The sequence below is a fragment of the Falco cherrug genome, chromosome 7, assembly GCF_023634085.1.
Source record: "Falco cherrug isolate bFalChe1 chromosome 7, bFalChe1.pri, whole genome shotgun sequence".
NCBI classification, from domain to species: Eukaryota; Metazoa; Chordata; class Aves; order Falconiformes; family Falconidae; genus Falco; species Falco cherrug.
The window spans coordinates 59,763,257-59,781,404 of record NC_073703.1 but is presented as its reverse complement, the minus strand read 5'-3'; the positions used below and the strand labels follow the sequence as shown (position 1 = coordinate 59,781,404).

The window sequence follows — 18,148 nt, the reverse complement described above, 5'->3', positions numbered from 1 at the left end:
GCGCCGCGTGGCTCCCCCCTCCTCTCCCCTCCCCGCCCGGCCGCGGGTGGGCGGGCCGACGGCTGTAATGGCGGCTGGCGGCGGCTCGGCGCTGCTCTGACACCCGGATACTGCTCGGCGCAGCACCCCCCTCCCCGCGCCCGGCCCGCCCCCCTCCTCCCCGCCCCAGCCAGCTCCGCTCGCCCCCTCCCTGGCCCCTGCTCCAGGCCCCCGCCGCGGGACGAGGAGGAGGGCTCCCCGCAGACAATGGACGAGCACCCTGGAGCCGGAGGAGGCGGTGGGATGGCGGCCGCCCCGAGACCGCAGCAGCCGCCGCCGCCGCAGGCGGGTGGGAACATGAACCTGCAGGCGGGTGGGGGCTGCGTGGGGGCCGGGGCCGGCGGAGGAGGAGGAGGGCAACAGCAGCCGCCCCAGGGCCCCGCGGCCCCCGGCTGGTCAGGAGGCGGTGGGCCCCCGCCGAGCTGTCCCGGCCCCAGCACTACACGATTCCGGGGATCCTGCACTACATCCAGCACGAGTGGGCCCGCTTCGAGATGGAGAGGGCGCACTGGGAGGTGGAGCGGGCCGAGCTCCAGGTACGGGGGCCGAGGGCGGGCTCCGTGCGGAGCGAGGCGCGGGCTGGGACAGGCTCCGGTGGGCTCGGGGCCCGGGCCGCGCTCGGGGTGCGGGAGCAGAGCTGCCCGGGCGAGCGGAGCCCGTTGGGCCCCTGGGGCCCAGCCGGTCGCTGTGGCTTGGGGCCGGTACCCCAGCGAGGTCCGGCGGGCGAAGCGGCGTCGCCGGTCGGCGGGGCCGGCAGAGGCGCAGCCCCTCGCGGCCTTAGCTGGGCTCCTTTCCCTGGGGCAGCCATTTTGGTTTTTAGCATGGCGCCCGCCTGGGCTCCTGGCTCCGGAGGCAGCCCCTGCTCCGCAGGCCGCTCGCCCGTACGCGCCTTGCGGGGCCCGTAGGACGGCTGGGGAAGGGCGGGCGGGCGCCGCCGCGGCGCGGGGCTGCTGGCCCTCCTCCCCGCCCGCCCGCGGCGGGGCGAGCTGCGCCTTGACAGCTGGGATCACCCCAGCACAATGACTCCGGGGCCTCCGGGCCGGCGGCCTCCGCAGCCCTGGGCGCGCGTTATGGGGAGCGAGGGCCTGCGGGGCCGGCGCCTCCTCGAAGCTCGGCGAGCGGTCGCTCTGGGGGCAGAAGAGGGAGCAGCGTAGGGGCAGGAGTGCCTGCCTCCCGAGCAGGGAGAGGACGGGAAAGGGTGTCCGGGCACATCTCAAGTAAAGGACTTGACCGGGCACGTTGGTCTGAGACAGGTCGTGTGTATGCTCTCTTTCCTTCTGTCTCAGTTCTCTGGAGATTTCCTAATGGAGGAACAACCGCTGAAGAATAGCGAGGAGTTGATGGGTCTGCGGCATGGTCGTTTTAGTATTTATAAAACTGTGAACTTGATCTCAGGAACCAAAACCGAACAACTCCCTGGTAGAAAGCGAGTGTTGGCATTCCAATATAGATCTCTTGCCAATGATGTTGCTTTCTATTAAAGGGCACTTCTACTAATTCTTATTGTACATAAAAATAAAACTGTGCATAGACTATTACAGGTTAATGTACAGGTTAAAAAATCTACTGAATGTGAGATGTCCATGTAGAAGTCGTCATTCCTTCGTTGGACTGACAGGTAGACAATAACAGTTAAACAAACTTTGTTGCTTCCAAAGAATTTTTGGTGATTTTTATATTGAGTGAATATTTACTGTCTTGAAGCGGCATTCCATCAAATTGCACTGTAATTAGTTTTTAATAGCATGCTGCATCAGCAGCCAACATTTGCAAAGTATTTACTTTCAGATTTCAGAACCAAGAACTATACCTGAGCCTGGGCAATTCTTTCAGGACTTCTCAACTCTATAATAAGCACGTAATCAGCACTATTTTTGTTACAACTGTAATTATGAAGGAATTTTAGAAAACACCAAGGGAAGCAAGTGAAGAGGTTTCACTGCTTCCTTCACTTACTGCTGGTTTTACTATAAGCCCTGTGGAACGGCTGCTTTTAAAATCAGTTTGTTGGACATTGGTGGGTGGTTTTAGCAGAGAACAACGGACTATTTCGCTGGGTTTCTCTAGTGTCTTAGTAATATAGCTCTCTGTAAATAAGTTGCTTAGCACCCTTCGCTAGCAAGCAAAAACCATCTTGAAATATTTCTTTTATGTATGGGCTTCTTACTTTAAAACAAAGTACTGCATTCTGTACTCTAACGTAAAGCTCAGTTTGGAGACTTTGAAAGCTCTGTCTGACTGAAAAAGCGCTGCTGTGAACTCATGTGGCCTCTAGACACTGTGATGTGTTCCTGCCAAGTCTGCTGCTTTTGTTTGTCATTGCTATTTGCCATCCATGGCCATACTGTTTCAGTTGCTTATTTCTGAAGGTACGATACAGATCTGACCCTGGCTATATATGTGTTGATTCACTTTACCTCATGTGTGCATCAGGTCATGAGACGGAGAAGGGATAGTCACTACACAGTACGTATGCACGAGGGTGGGGATTTTTATGACTTTGGAAGCCCAGGATAGAATGGAGGGAGGGCATTACCTTTGGATTTTAAATGTCAACCTGTATAGTAGTGAAGACTGATACAGGAGTGGGCTGAAAATATTTTTGGAAGAGATATGTTTACCAGGGCTGCATTTTTCTGTTGTTCTACAACTTGAGTTGTAAATTCCCTGTACATTTTGAGACTAAAAAAGCCTTAGTAGTTTGGACCACAGACAACAGTTTTGTCCCTTGAACCTGCTGAGAGTGTTAATCATCTGTGATACTATGTACAAGTGTGAGCTTTTTGATGATTGAGGCCTCCTGGGTTGAAAGAAGAAAAAAAAATTCCACAGCATGACAACAGCTGATTAATATGGAAGTATGAGAGTTGTATGATTTAGATGCAAGTCTTCTCATGCAGGTAATTTATTCCTTCTTTCAACATGACAGTAAACTCTCTAAACATTGTTTCTTGGTGCTGGCAATTACATGTTCTTTCTAAGTTAACTTGATAACTTTGCAAACGATGCTTTATAACAAGTATGTGGAAAACCAAATGCCTTAGCAATATATATGATTTTATTTACCTTCTGAATTTGACACTTATTCTTCGGAAGAATAAGATACTTCCTCGTCTGTAGTATGAAATTAATGGGACTCGTGAGTGATATCCCTCCCTCCCCCCCCCCCCCCCCCCCCCCCTTTTTTTTTTTCCTGTATAGTTCAAGTGACTGGAAGAATTGCCCACCCCTGGTAAGAGTGTTCTTTGCTTATGGGGGTGTTGGTGCAGGGAGGGATGATCTACATTAACAGTTTATTCTTCCTCGGATCTTGTCATCAACTTCTTGTTCTATTGTTCTACCTGTTTATGGGACACATTTTTATAATTACAGTGCATGTTCATTTTCTTGGGGTTTGTACCACAACCATAATGACTGACAAAGCGTCTCAACCCTGTGGCTCTTAGAAGTCCTGTACTAGAGGACTTAAGTTCTCATTCCTATTGGACTGTAAATCTTAAATGTTAATAATGTTACGTTACCTTTTCCAGCTGTTCAGGTGCATGGCTGTTCTGTTTGTGTGCATAAGTGATGCAGCATAACTATTTGCCAAACCTGTGTGCACAAATCTGTGTCAAGTACAGAAATGTAAAGTATCAGGAGTGCAGTACTTGAACCATAGTACACTTTTTCCCCTTTCACTTGTAATGCTGTCTAGCACAGTAGCTTTCTTAGCATTTACTCACTGCTGTGTTGAAAGGAAATGATATGGCCTTGCATACTGTGTCGATTGCTTGAAGTAATAGACTGGGTCTGTTCCCTAGTCTGTTAACTAAAAGAATCATTTTCACTGTAACAGTGTTCTGTGATTGTAACTGTAACTTTGATCTGTCGGTGTAATGACCTTGATGTTGGTAGCTGTTACACTGAGATAAGTTCAGTCGGTGTTTTTGAAGATGTTTGTGTGCTTTAGAGGAGTTATAGCAAGCCCATATTGTTGGATATTACATATTTGTTAGAAATAATTGTTTCCTTTAGGAGGTAAGTGGCTCTGCAGTCTCCTAAAAGAAAAATGTATAGGAAAACACTGTGGAGGTGCACTACAGAAACTCTTAGAGAAGGAAGATAAAGTTGAAAAGAGTGTCATAGGAAGACTTGCAACTTTTGAGGGGAAATCAAGAATTCCACTTTCTTATGGGGCTTGCAGGCTGATAATGCTTGGCTAGTACAAAGGTCTCAGTTGTGCAGTTTTCTCGCGTTTCCTGAACTAGGTGAAAATGAGATTGACTACTCTGTCTTATGCTTGAAAGTCACACAAGAATGTGTTGAGAGATAATTAACGGAAGACGCTATTTCCAGATGTTTTGACGAATAGGAAGAATAATTAAGAAATGTAAGTACTCAGAAAAAAGTATATACAATTCCAGTATAAACAGTATGCATCCTTTTAACTCAGATGTGCATAAAGATTAATATGGCAGTTAATAAATTTTCTATCATATAAAGACAGCTTTAGTGACGTACAACTGAAGTTCCTAGTTTAATTTTACAAATGCTCTTTTCTCAACTATTCACTGACATTGTGGGAGCATTTTGTATTTTTTACGTAAGTGTTTAAAAAAAAAACAACGAAACAACCTACTGATTTCCAATGGTACTTGTATGCTTCTCTTTCCTCCACCCTTTCTCCTGGGGTGTGGAGAACAGCTATTAAAGGAATTTTATGAACTTTGGGAACCTCATCAATATTGCAGTTATATCCCAATAGGTGGTTCTTTAAAAAATCAACAAACAAAACCAAACAACAAAAGGTGCATCTTCATGGGAATAGTTCAGATTCGAGGTGATTATCTAAATTAGGTACTTTACATGTAATTGTAAGTACGTAAATGGCTTAATGTCATGAAGTAGATGAGAAGATGTTCAGAGTGTAGATAGTGTGCAGTGTTCCACCTTTCTCAGAGCTTCTGTGTTTACAAAGTGTAGCAAGAATCAATTGCTGAAGTATTTGATTTGTTTTAATGTGTTGCAGATTTGAAGGGGGGATAATGCTGGGAATGTTCCCTTAAAATTGGAGGAACAATTAATACTGATAGTATAGATTTTGCCTTGCTTTTGGTAAGCAAATAATTTTGATGATTTGAAGTGGAAGAGGTTAGTTATGGTTAATGGTCATTAGTTAAGGAAAGAATCGGTGCGTCTCAGTCAGCAGCTAGGAAGCATGAAGTAAAATATATAAAAAAACCCACCACCCTGACTTTTCAGGAATTAGTGAAATTTTTTGCAGGGGTCTATTGTAGATACTAAAATGCTCTTGGGTCAAAAAGTGTTTGGATGAGTTTGTGGAAGAAAAGTCCCTGGGGGTGTCTAAATTAAAACACTATTTCTGGCTCAGGATACTTTTGCTTTACAAGTTTTTGGAGATCTGGAATATTTTCTGAGGTTTATTCTGGTTTTGTGCTGCTCCTGTGGAGCTACCTGTTTGCCCATAGTTCAAGTGGCATACTGGCGTTGGTAGTCTATTGGTCTGACCAGACGTAGCCAGTCTTAGTCTTATGACCAATGAGGCAGCTTTGAAATGCTTTGGTTTGATTGTTTGAAAATACACATAGTGCTGGTTTGGTACTGTTTTGCTTAAATAACAACCCTGATTGATGTCAGGGGCATTAACTGTGATAGAACATGCAAAGGTTACAGTCAGAAAATGCAGATGCTGCAACTGTGAAATGCACAGTGTATTTTAACCATGTGCATTGTTTATTGATTGTATTCTAGATCATTGAAGTTAGAAAATATGTATAATTGATAAATGGCTATTTCATTGGGTCTTAGAGATGTATTTCAGTATTCATTATGAAATTAAGCATCACTAACTACAAAAGCAGACCTTAAAAAAACCCACAAAAATGACAGAGGACACTTAACCGGCACTGACCAAAACCAAAATGAAGCAGGTTGTAAAAAGTTGATCAACTTTCTTATTTGCAATACTTGTAAATGCCATGAGGTGTGTGGGTAATACACGCACCTGAAATGGCTAACTTCAGTTCGTGCAAGCTGTTAAGGTGCTTGCTGTAGCAGGGGTGCAGAAGTAACTGTCTGTACAAGTGAATAATGTTTATTTACATTATAAAGTATTTGCATATTTAATACCTTTGTTTTATAATGAAACTTTTTTCCAGTACAAAACGGCAAATGTCTAACAGTAAAACCCAGAAACTTCTGTTCATTAATAATTTTTCTAAGCTAATGGTGAAAACAGCTACATATTTTGTAGAGTTAAGTGCCTTTTGAAATTTAAAGCACTGAATTGAGAGTTCTGTGTATTTTGGGTAGAGGGCAATTAGACATAATCAAGGGTTTCCCTACTGTGGCTTTCTGTAAGCTGTTTAGTCAACTGCATTAGAGGCAGATAGCCTCTGGTAGAACTTCAGGTGCCTGTTTACTGAAGGCTGAAAGTGTTGTCCTGTGTGTGTATATGTGAATCCTGCCTTCCTCATAGGCTTCTTGGCAGCAGTTCCAAACTGAAAATGTGCAGAGCTATTGTTGTTTTGGTTTGTTTTCGGGTTTTTTTTTGTGGATTATTCATCCACAGAGAAGACCTGACTGTAAATTAAAAGGCAAGTGCTATATATCAGACCTTACACTAAAAGACAGGCAGTTCTCCTTACATGAACTAAGGAGATTTCTCAATGTAGTTAAAGGTAAATAGGAATAAGATTTTCTGCTGCAAAAAGAGGGTAGGTACTTTGTTAATATTTAACTTCTTTCACTATAAAATTGAGATACTGTTTGTGGCTCTAAAGGATTAGAGTGTTCATCATAAAAAGTCCCAGTGTGTTTGCTTTTCTGTTTATGCCTTGTTCTGCCAGTTTTCTTTTTTAAACGGTTGATTCAGATCTTTAACATTTCTGTATAATTTTCTTGCAGTACACACCTCAGAGAGGCAAAAGACAGTGAAAGAATGCAGGACACAGAGGCACATAAAGATCCATGTAGAAATCAAATAGGAAATAGCTGAATAGCTATGAGGTTTACGTATAGGAAGATGTTGATCAGCATAGTAGTTAAGTAATCAGTCCTGGAATATTGTTCCTAAATAACTCCCTGCTGTCAACACTTGGCGCAAAAGTGTTTTTACTGTGTAATAACTGCCTTTTCATAAATAATTATTTGGAATAAAGTCACTCTTACTTAAATGCAATGCACAGAACTGTTACTTGATAACAGCTACTCTGGTGAGGTTTTCTTTTAGGCACAGCCTAAAAGTATGTTATGTAACACTTCTTGATGAAAATTACCTTTTTTTAAAAAAAAAACCCACTGTGACATGTATTTTATGTCTTAGTTTCATTGCTATCACATGTATGTGCATTTAATGGCTCTTTAAGAAAACTCGCTTTGAGGGATTTTTTTTTTTGGTGGGTGCAGTATCTGGTGGTATAATAATTTATTTCCTACTGGAAATCGGTTTTGAGATAGTGGTGAGTGTTCTTCATCTTTTTGTCATTTAAGAACTTTGGAGAAAGTGATAATGATTTCCTTTTTTCCTAATTGATGAAGAGCTGGCTAGGGAAGTTGGATCCTCCACTGATTTAGTGAATCTTCAGGACAAAGAATGACCTGCAAGAGCTTTGTTTGCATATCTGATTGTTATTTTTTGTCACTCACACTGTTCTTGAAATATTCGGAGCAATGGCTCAGCAGGATACTAAGTTTAATGATATCTTCTGCCTTCATTTGTGCAACTCCAACAGGTATTAAGAGCTAATTATGAAGTTGTCTGTTCTTCAGGATCAGTCCTGAGCCGACAGCATGAATTCAAGTAGTGTGTAGTTTTTTCTGCCTCTAGGATTTTTATAAAAATGGCTAAATAGACGTAACTTGCTGTTAGCCATTAGGAGTAAAAGCAAATTTTTCTGGGTTCACAGTAAATTCCAAACAATGTAACTGGAAGATGGAGTGCATTCTTAGCCTTTTTGAAGGTACTCTATATGTTTATATATATATTTGTATTGAAAAATCCTGCGTCTTGGCCACAGCCTTCTGAAAAACTGTGCTTCTGTGGATGCTGATTGAAATTATCCTGAAACAGGGAACGAACTTAAGAAATTTCAGATGCCTGAAGTTCTGATTATCTTTTTTTTTTTTTTTCCTCCCCCTTAAATACATTGTTTGGTGTATTTTCTTCCGTTTGCTCACCTTGGATTCTCTTTACCCAAAATATGGTCACTCAAACCACTGCTACCAAATTTGAGGTTGGTTCTATAATACTCCTTCTAGAAAAAAATATCTAAAAAACCCTCACAACCCATTGCTCTATATTAGTGACCACTGTAAGAAGCTGGAGAATGCTTGATTCTAGGATTTAACTTGAAACTGTGGTTTGTTTCTGTGTAAAATAATTTTCATCTCAAAATACATTTTTCAAGGTGAATACTATGGTCTGCTTGATACGAAGCTTACCAGCAGACAGCTTCAGTACATTTGCTTGTATTTTAGGTATCACAGTATGTCAAAGTAGGGAATAAGTATAAAGTTTAACTCTTTAAAACACTTGGCAATTCAAGAGTTATGAAACTAAAATTGTTTGAGGATAAGGTGCTTTAACTTCTGGGCCCCAGGGTGCAGAAGCAGAATCCTGGGATACGCTTTGAGACACTGGGAAAGAAAAAGATCCTATTCTGACAAACAACTCTCAGAAGTATTCAAGGAGAACATGTAAACACCTTTACAAGTTTTATGAGGCATATTCTGTTTTATAGCTTTAGCAAGATTTGTGCAGTTGAATTGGTAGAAGGCAGGACTACTGGTTGTGTTAATTCTGATAGAGTGGTATAAGTTAAGAGAGTGCTGGCACTGTTCTGTGCCAGGAGGCTAGATTAACATTTAGGAGGTGCAAAATACCCATTCCTTATCAATTTTCTGTGATGCTTCCCTTAAAACACTTAATTACACACTTGTATTTTAACTGTCTTACTCTCTTGTTTTTTCTTTTATTTCCGTCAACTTGATTGTATTTGATTTTGTTACTGTCAACATTGTCACTACCTTAATGATGCGAAGCTCATTTAGCGCTGTAATACTGTATTTTTTTATGTGTATATAGATGTCGTCTTATATTCTCGTTGTAACACTAGTAGTTTCTACTTTCCTTCTGTCTGTTCCTTGGGGATGTGTGTTACTGACCTGCAGCTGATGAACATTGACATGAGTGTTCATCACTAGAACAGTCTAGGTCAGTTCAGGTCACTGTGTTAGCAGTGTGCTGCAGGTTATACTTTCCCTTTCTGTATTCCTAAATAATAAATAATGTTGCCGGTTCTGGAAAGGAAATGTATGTTCTTGAGGATATTTGCCATGCTGCGATTTTTCCTTCCCTTTCCACTATAGTGATTGTAAGGACCTGCCACACTACAAAGTGTTCAGCTTCACTCTGGCATGTGTGCTCTTGTACTACAACCACTAGTAATAATAAAGAGCCTAGTTCTATTTAGTATTGTGTCTACCAAAACTCTGTGGCACTTGACTATTAGCTGTATATAACAACAATATAACTACATCTTAATGGAGTAATGCACTACTATAGTGATGCTGATGGTGTATGATTAGTCTTACTGGTTGTAGTGGTGACTTTCTTGGAAAGAAAACTTTTTGCTAGCTTAGATGTGTTCCAAAAAATGCCCAACAGTTTAAAAGACTGTATATGAATATTTTTAGTTAGAAATGGGGCCAAGGTGTGAAACTTATTCTTGGTTTTAAAAGATGCTACTTGCAAGGTTCATGCATTGAGGAGAAATGTAGAAAATATAGATGGCAGTGGCAGAAAGCGAAACTGCATCAGTGGGTGACTGTGTGCTGAAATAAATACGCTGAGTTGCTTTCTTCCAGGGCTGCTGTGAGTTTCCTGCTAAAAGAAATTTGTAAAACCCCTGATGATGTCTGGCTTTCTAAGTGGGAGTTATAAATTGGGAAGTGATTTTTGTCTTGTGATCTGTGCAGTACTGGCAAGGTCAACATTGCAATATAATGTCCCATTCTTCAGTAGTAATTTTGAAAAGAATGCTGAAAATTCAACATAAAAATTTGAGGGCTGGAAATAACAGCCTCTCTTGAAGAGAGAGCCATTGAATTCAGTCCTGTTGGCTAATCAAAAAGAAGTTTGAGCGGCAGCCTCATTAGGTGCCTCCCTGGGTTTTAGACATATTCAGACGCTTTCTGATTTAAAGTAGAAAATTGTTTACAGGGGTACGACACAGCAGACGGAAACTTCACCTTAAAAAAGGAAAATTATCCTAAGGAAGGGGTATAAATCATGTGACAGATACATGTGTTAAGTTGGGTAGCTGCTGCTTTTTTTTTTTTGGTAGAACAGCCAAAGAAATAATCAGGCAACAAGTGTAAAATACTGAAATAATTTCTGTACAATTAAAAGTTACAAATCCTTTCTACATGAAGGCACAGAAGAAATATGAATGGATTCAAAATAAGCCATCTATTACTCTGTAGTCTAATTTTCTGCTATTAAGTTTATAAGTTCTTTGTATGCTTTTTTGTAAGGCATCATAATTAAATGAAAAACTGGACCCTTGGAATAAGCTACTGGGGGAACTAGGGGATTTCTTTTTCTCTCTTGTTGGTTTGGTTTTTCAGGGTATTTTTATTCTATTTAAATCTCAAGTCATATTTGAATCAGTCCAAAGGTAACTGAATTAAGTATCTATTCTGTCTAAATTTCAAACTACTTTAATTGATCTTCTTGACTTTTAAATCAATTTTACTTGCATCATTGTTAGTTTGAAAACATACTTTCCTAGGTTCTCCCACTCCAGTTATCCTGTTAGAGAACCTAGAGGACTATTGTTTTCCTCTTGGAAGATAGATAGTTTATAAATGTGTTATAAAAGCTGAATCTCCAGCACCTTGACTTTGGAGTCATGCATTAATCTCTTCAAGTGTATGATTGAAAATAAAAAGTGTTATATATTGCCTGCTTTGGATAGAAAAAGCATATTCTCCAAATCAAATTCCAGTAAAATGTATGTGTGTTTATAAGTACATACAGCCACACAAATGCATAGTTTGCTTATTTTCAGTATCACTTCTTTGGCTTTGTGTGTTCTAATCTAATTATGAAGAAGACTGCAGTGGTAAGCAGGAATTTGATTATGAGAGTACTGTAGATTAATCTTGCATATTCACAGGATTGAATGGCTGTCTTAAATGGAAAGGAAGCCAGTGCTATCTGTACTGTCATAGGTGAAATGTACTCAACATAGCTAGTTTCTGCTAGGAAAGGCAATGACTTTTTTCATTTATTAGCTAAAATAGAGACCTTATCAGATTACCAATAGTCTGTATCAAAGTACAGTAGTTTAGTAGTTGGTGGGCTGTTTAATATGCCTGTCAGGCTATAAACTGTTCTTGAAGAATTAAAATCAGAAGAAAACATACAGGAACCCTTGCAGTGTAAATTCTAAGACTCCTGATTGCAAAATAATCCTGATCTTTCTTTAAGGTCTCTTACCATTGCTTTGGTTGCACTGCATTTCAGTCTGTGTTTTGCAATCCGTTTGTGCTGTAAATTAGAACCATTACATAGTATTGTGTATGAATTGCAGACCTGTCTATAGCAGCTTATATCTGTGTTTCAGTAGCACACAGAGAAGATACAAACATGTTCAGCAGTTTGTGCTTTGTTGAATCTTTGATTATTTTGGTATGGGTAAATATATATCGAGAGTTTTTGGTCTGGGCAGAAAAGTGCTTCAGAGACTTCAAAGTAGAGTGCAGATTTTTTAGGAATTATTTTAGCATTACTTTAGAACATTATTTAATGAATAAACTGACATTTATGATGACGCTAAATGTCTTCAAAGTACTTGCTGTACTGTGGTGTCGTAGCTGCGATGGTCAAGAGTATTTCTCAAGTGGTTAAAACAATCTAATCTGTGGTTACGGTGTATTTTGCTGTTGCTTATCAAAGCTGGTGATTGGACTCTGACTTGTCCGCAAGCTTGTCTGTGTCTGCTTTCATAAGTTTGCCCAAAGAGAAGACACTGCTCACAAGCTTTGCTTCCCTTAAGCATTTCGTACTGGAATAATACACAAAATGTTCCAAAATAGAAAGTTTACATAGGAAATACTGTATAAAGTCTTGTTAATTGGGGGAGGGAACATTTCCAGTTGATAGCTGATATTTTTGGCAAGAGTTCAGATTTTGATGCTGGTGTTGCAATTGTGTTGTGGATTTTTTCCAGCACAGACCTTTAGAAAATACCATGACTGACTTTTATTTTAAAAATGCAAAACTTCAATGATATCTTACCAAATGGTAGTCTAATAAAAATGTATTTTAATCTGTGGAAAAATCCCTAATTTTTGGCTGCTGTATGTGGCAAAGAAAGAAGGTAGCATTGATCCTGGAAAAATACAGGACATTTATTTTGTCCTCTGTTTATTCCCAATATTTTGCAATAGGTACCTGACTTTATAAAAACTGTTGAGACAGTGAAAGTACTAGGCGCATGAAAGACACGATGCTCTCAAGCTCCGATGTGTTAAATGACGAAGAAATTTGGCAGGGTTTGGTTTTGGGTTTTTTGTTTGGGGTTTTTTTTTTCTGGGGGGGTGGGTGGGTGTGGTGTATACTCTTGCTTCATTTGGTAATGCGTGTGAGAGGCTTTTGGCAGCAGTCTGTTTTGGACACTAACACGATCTACCTTTGTGCTATTGTGAATATCGTGGCAGAGACCTGCTAGATAGTTTCATAAAGAAACACTGAAGGTGAATGTAGTATGTGTTTTGTGTTACATTTTGGCGTTGACCAAACTATGTATTGGCAGACTAAACTGCCTAACTAGTTCTCACAGTTTTCTGTAGTCCCATTGAAAGTGACTGTGTGTTGATATGTAAAACTATTTAACATTCTCCATTAATTTTTTTCTGTAAAAGTCATGTGAACACTAATATTCTTATTTATTGGAAAATAAAGTCCCATAGCAAGTCAATGAAGAGAACAGATGTAGGATTCCTAGTTTCATTTTTACATGACTTGATGTTCAGGAAGTACATACTTTCTTGAAGGATACTTATGTTTTGAAACAGTTCTGATTGTAAAGAGATCTTAGTTTAATTTACATTTATTTGCAGAGCTTTCTTACGTTATTATTAGAAGCAAAACTGCCTTGGAGTCTTGGGAGCTTGTGTCCAAACATGTTTCATAGATTATTCAACCTGCTAAAGGAATGCAGTTGAGGTACACTATCCAGACTCCTCAAAGAACAGTGTTTGTAAGTAGTAAGAAATAACTTTTGCTGCTTATGTTTTACTTGGCTACTTAATTGTCTTGAGTTATGGCATTCAATTTGATGTTTGAATGGAAAGGTTGTAATATCTCAGTAGAATTATATTGATATTGGTGAAGATAGAATAACTTGGAGGTAAAAATGAGTGAGTGTTTTTTGAGGTCAAAATGAGCATTTGTGTCTGGTTAGGTAATCTAGTACCTGCAAGCATTCCTGTTAACTGTCAGTTGATTCAAGAAATTATTACAGCTCTTGAACAGCTTTCAGCTAAAATTTGCTGGATCTTGGGTCTGCTTAGATGCTGATGTTCTTGATGATTTGCAAAGGAAAATTAAAATTTGCTAGTGGACGAGTCTTTAATGATGCTAAAATAAAATGCCTACAGAAATTGAGGTGTGTTGGGAGGAGAGCTGGCATACAGAGACAGGGGCTAATATTCTAACACTGTGGCATGGAGCACTGTAGTAGTTCTCTTGCAGTATCTTGATGATAATGACCAGATTAACTTCACTTTTCCTGAAGTTAATTTTTTCTATGTCTAATTCAGTGTTACAGAATAGAATCTTCTCCCAGGAAGATGACAGTTCTTTTAAAAATTCCTAGGCAGCAACTTACTTTTCTTAAGGATTGCCTCTGGGACTAAAATGGAAAAGAAAAACTTATTATAAATTAAACTGTGCTCAGTATTTTGTAAGTTTTTAACTGGAACAAAATTTTGGAAGTCTGTTGTTGCATGAAGAACACTTGAGAACAAGAGCAGTCAATATGGTAAACTTCCAAGGCACTTATATTTGTTATTCCAAAAAAATAGTCTTTGACAGGAATGTTTGTTGTAAGAGAGTTTGAATCCATAGGTTTTAGTGGCCTCTAACTTTTTTGGGGCCTGATAGTCTCAAGTGACTACACACACACCCCCGCTGCTAGTGTCTGTGTGCTGGATAGGCATCTATTGACAGTTGATTTACTTAGTTCCCAGACCATGAAATTTAGACTGTGTTAGTCTCTAAAAACACATCCACAAGTTAATCTGAGTTTTGTGACTCCAGTATTCATAAATACTGTGTTGGTTAGGAGAGTGGCTATTAAAATCCTAGCACAAGAAAAAATGATTCCATGGAAAATTTCTAGTAAGGAATAGTGACAGAATGAAGGCAATCTCATACTGAGTTTAAGTTGTGGCTTAGAAGTTTGACCTTAGCGCAGAGGGCAAATTTGAAGGCTGGATTTTCTGTAAATTGTTCAAGGAAGCTGATGAAACTTGACAGTATTTGGCCCTGTAGTGAAAAGAAGCAAACTGAATGACTGGGGGTGATACCGTGGTAGTGGTAAAGAGGAAGGACAGCTTCAGGGAAGGAGGGAGTTCTGGAAGCATGGTCTTCGCCATACGCATTGCAGGGCTGAAGGGGACTTAGAGATGAGTAAGTTCTCTTGTATCTGTCAGTTGTGTCACTAACCTGCCAAATTTCTCTTTAGAGCTAGCTGAGTTTTCTGTCTACCACTCTTGTGGGACAGTTGCTCAAGTATGTCACTTTCCTAGTGCTTAAGTATTGCTTTTGAAAAGCAATCAGAAAGTGATCAGATGAGTCTTTAGAAAAAGTACTGGTTGAGGAGTAAGAAATGATTATCGGTGCAAATGGAAAAGATCCATAAAAAAGGGAACCTTCAGGAGACATCTTAATACCATTGCTACTTTGCATGCAGTAGTTACTGACCTGATATTTAACTGAGTGTTCATAAGGTTGTGCAGAAAATGATCTTCATTTGCAAATGTTGCTCAAATATACACTTGTATTAACTAGCCGTTGAAATTTTTTTTTTTTCTGGACCTTAAACCTGGGCTTATGGTATGAAATAAAGGTTTTCTGTTAACATGTGAGAGGTAATGTTTCTCATTTGAAGTCTTTCAATTACTGTTCATTTTACAGGATATTTAAAAGTGGTATATCTTTGAAACATGTATGATCTTGATAAGACCAGTGACATCTCACTGCACAGCTTACTGGAGAGAATTGTGCCCGAGACTTTAATTTGCAAAATAAAGATTGATTTTTATTTTTTTATATAAATTTATTTAAAATAGTCAAGGTATCTTCTTTCAGTCCTCAGTTGACAGTATAAGATTAATTGTAATAAATGTATAGACATAATCAAGTCCGTAAGGATACACTAAAACTCTTTGAAGTGCTTAACGCTTACACGTGTGATGTTTAGGTGTTCTGAATGAGATGGTTTTAAACTGTGTCGAAAACTGAAAGTGAAGGCTTCTCTTCTGTTCAGCTTTCCTTTTGTGAATGGGAACTAGACCATCAGTAGCTACACAGGTGTGTCCATTGTTTATTATGACTCTTACTGTTACGAGTCAAATCTTTCACCTCCATAGTATTTTTTAGTTTTTGAAAACAGTGTTCTCCTTCATCTTTGGCACAATAAACTTTTAAAAATAAAGATGAAGTTAGTTTTTATGTGTGACAATAATTTTGTGATTAAAACAAAATATTTACAAAAATATTTTACTATTGTTTTGAGCTTTGTGGCATACCCTAGTAGGATAAGCATACACTTGTGTGTGCACTGGGTATGTATATTCAAGCTGCTTCAGTGTGTTGCAGTTCTTTCAAAAATACTGAAGGCCTTTCCTTCCTTCCTTCCAGAAGTCTGAATAGACTTTAGAAAAAGAAAACACAGGCATTGCATTGCAGCTGGCATTGCTTTACATATAGTTGAATTTTTTAAAAATAACACTTCTAGAGTCTGAGAGTTAACAATGTTTACAACTGGAAAGAAAGTATACTCACTGATTGCATTCCTTCCTGTATTGGTAAATCCATTAGAATTTGATTGTTTGAATGGAACACTAACACTTCCCTGTACAAACAGTGTAAGGCAAGTCCTTTAATCTGTCTTACCTCCTTTACTCTTCAGGTTTCATGCCTTTTTTTCTTTTGATACGTTTTGCCAGGTTTGAGATGTTTGAATATTTCAAACACTGCATATCGGGATTTATTAATTAAATAAGACTATGAAATCCTGTATGTAGTTGTTATACACCCTTTAGGTTGCAAATGCAATTTTACCTGCCCAAAATGCTGTAGTAACTTATGTCCTTTGTCCTCAGTGGTTAAATGACTAAGAGGAATATGTTTGATCCATGTGAAGATTGTCTTTAAATCGGGCTTTTCTGTGCAGTTGAGGCAATAAAATGCGGTTTTAATATGAATGCTGCTATTATAGGTAGTGCTGTAGGAAGTGCAGAGCATTAATTTCTAAGTTTGAGGACCTTTCAAGCTTCTTTAAAAAGAAGGAAAAGGAATTGCTCATTTTCTTCCCAGAAAACATTTTTTATTACGTTTTGATTTATCAGCTTCTCTGTGAAATGCAGTACTTCTAATAATTTAAAGTTACATGGAAGTTCTTTAGTGAACTACTTTAAATCATCCATTACACTTTGCTCAAACAGTGTAATCAGTGATTTACTTATTTCCTACCGTTCAAGGAAAACTTCATTTTCTTGTTTGAGGTCTTGCAGTTCGTTGTGTGAAAGACTATTGCCTGGTTTCCCCATGGTCACACTTTCTACTTAAAAGATAAAAATCTTTCCAGATACGAAATGTAGTGCATGTATGTCTGAAATGCAACTGCCCTTAAAGCAATATTAAGTTTACAAAGTCTAGAATATTAGGTGTTGGATTTTTTGTTTGTCCCCTGCTATATGTGCATTCTGTAGTTGTTTAACCTCAGACAGTTCTTTTTTGTGGGTTCTGTACTATTCAAGTAGCTGCTCAGTAATTCTTTTTATCCTTGTATTCCATCTTGCCTGGTTTCAGGCATATTTCATGCATCCTTGCACAAATACAGAGTGTCTGTCACTTATCTGCTGCTCAGAGCTCCCTGAATTCACTTTCATAATAAAACCGTGCAAGTTCATGTGGTGGTACTCTTATTTACAGCTGAGGGCGAAGGTGCAGAGGGAGCCCAGAGTTGTCAAGTGTCACTGAATTTTGTAGAAAGATAGTGGATCTTGGAGATCTGTGAAACTACCGTAAATATCAAAATGGGACAGACTGGTAGAAGAGAAGGAATCTGCCCTGCAAAAGAGGCTCCTGGTTGAGCTTGTTTGAAGAATCTGAAGAAAAAAAAAAAATCCAACAGAATCTGTACACAGCTAAATTCAGCTGGATTTTCTTTAAAGCCATGGGAGGCTATGTTTTTCCTTACAGATCCAGTGTTTTATACATGTTCTGTAAAATAATGTTTTCTCCCCCTTAAGAAATGGTCTTGCTAATACACTTTTTAAAATACATTTTGATTGAATTTGTAATTCAAAAGAGTTAGGACTTGTCCTGTATTTTAATTTCTTAGCCTCTCTACTCTTGTTTTTGCAACTTTTATGCCCTGGACATGCAGGTTATGATATCATGGTAAGTTTAGGCTGATCTAAGACCATGTTGTCACTGAAAGGAGCTGTTACTTCAGTATCCTGTTTGCATCCCTTGTGCCAGCCAAAGTACTCCCATGGCTATACAGAGTAGGATCAGGAAACTGATGTAATTCAGAACTGAGTAAAAAATAAATAGAATGATTTCCTCAGTAGGCTTAATGTGTGGTGGCAGAAGCAGCTAAGTCAGCACAGTAAAAGGAACAGAAATAGGAGGAGGATTGCTCCTGTTAGTATTAGCCTGGGGACTTGCAGATTGGTTTAAGACAATGGGAAGAATATGTTGTAACTGGGAGTGAGGGAGGGAAGGTGAGTACCAAATTGTTCTGTGCCATTTCGTTTCCTAGTTTTAGTGCCAGTCAATCTTTAATCATCAGTGTAGTTAGAA

General features: G+C 39.4%; 1 protein-coding gene across 1 annotated transcript in view; it reads left to right on the top strand.

The window, feature by feature from the left end:
* The first annotated feature begins 47 nt into the window (after positions 1-47).
* STRN3 (striatin 3) overlaps positions 48-18,148 on the top strand; it is a 66,869-nt gene continuing 48,768 nt past the window's right edge. Inside the window, 2 exon segments of the mRNA XM_055715893.1 lie at positions 48-456; positions 459-575. Of these exon segments, the coding sequence (XP_055571868.1) occupies positions 247-456; positions 459-575 (327 nt within the window). The 5' untranslated portion in view covers positions 48-246.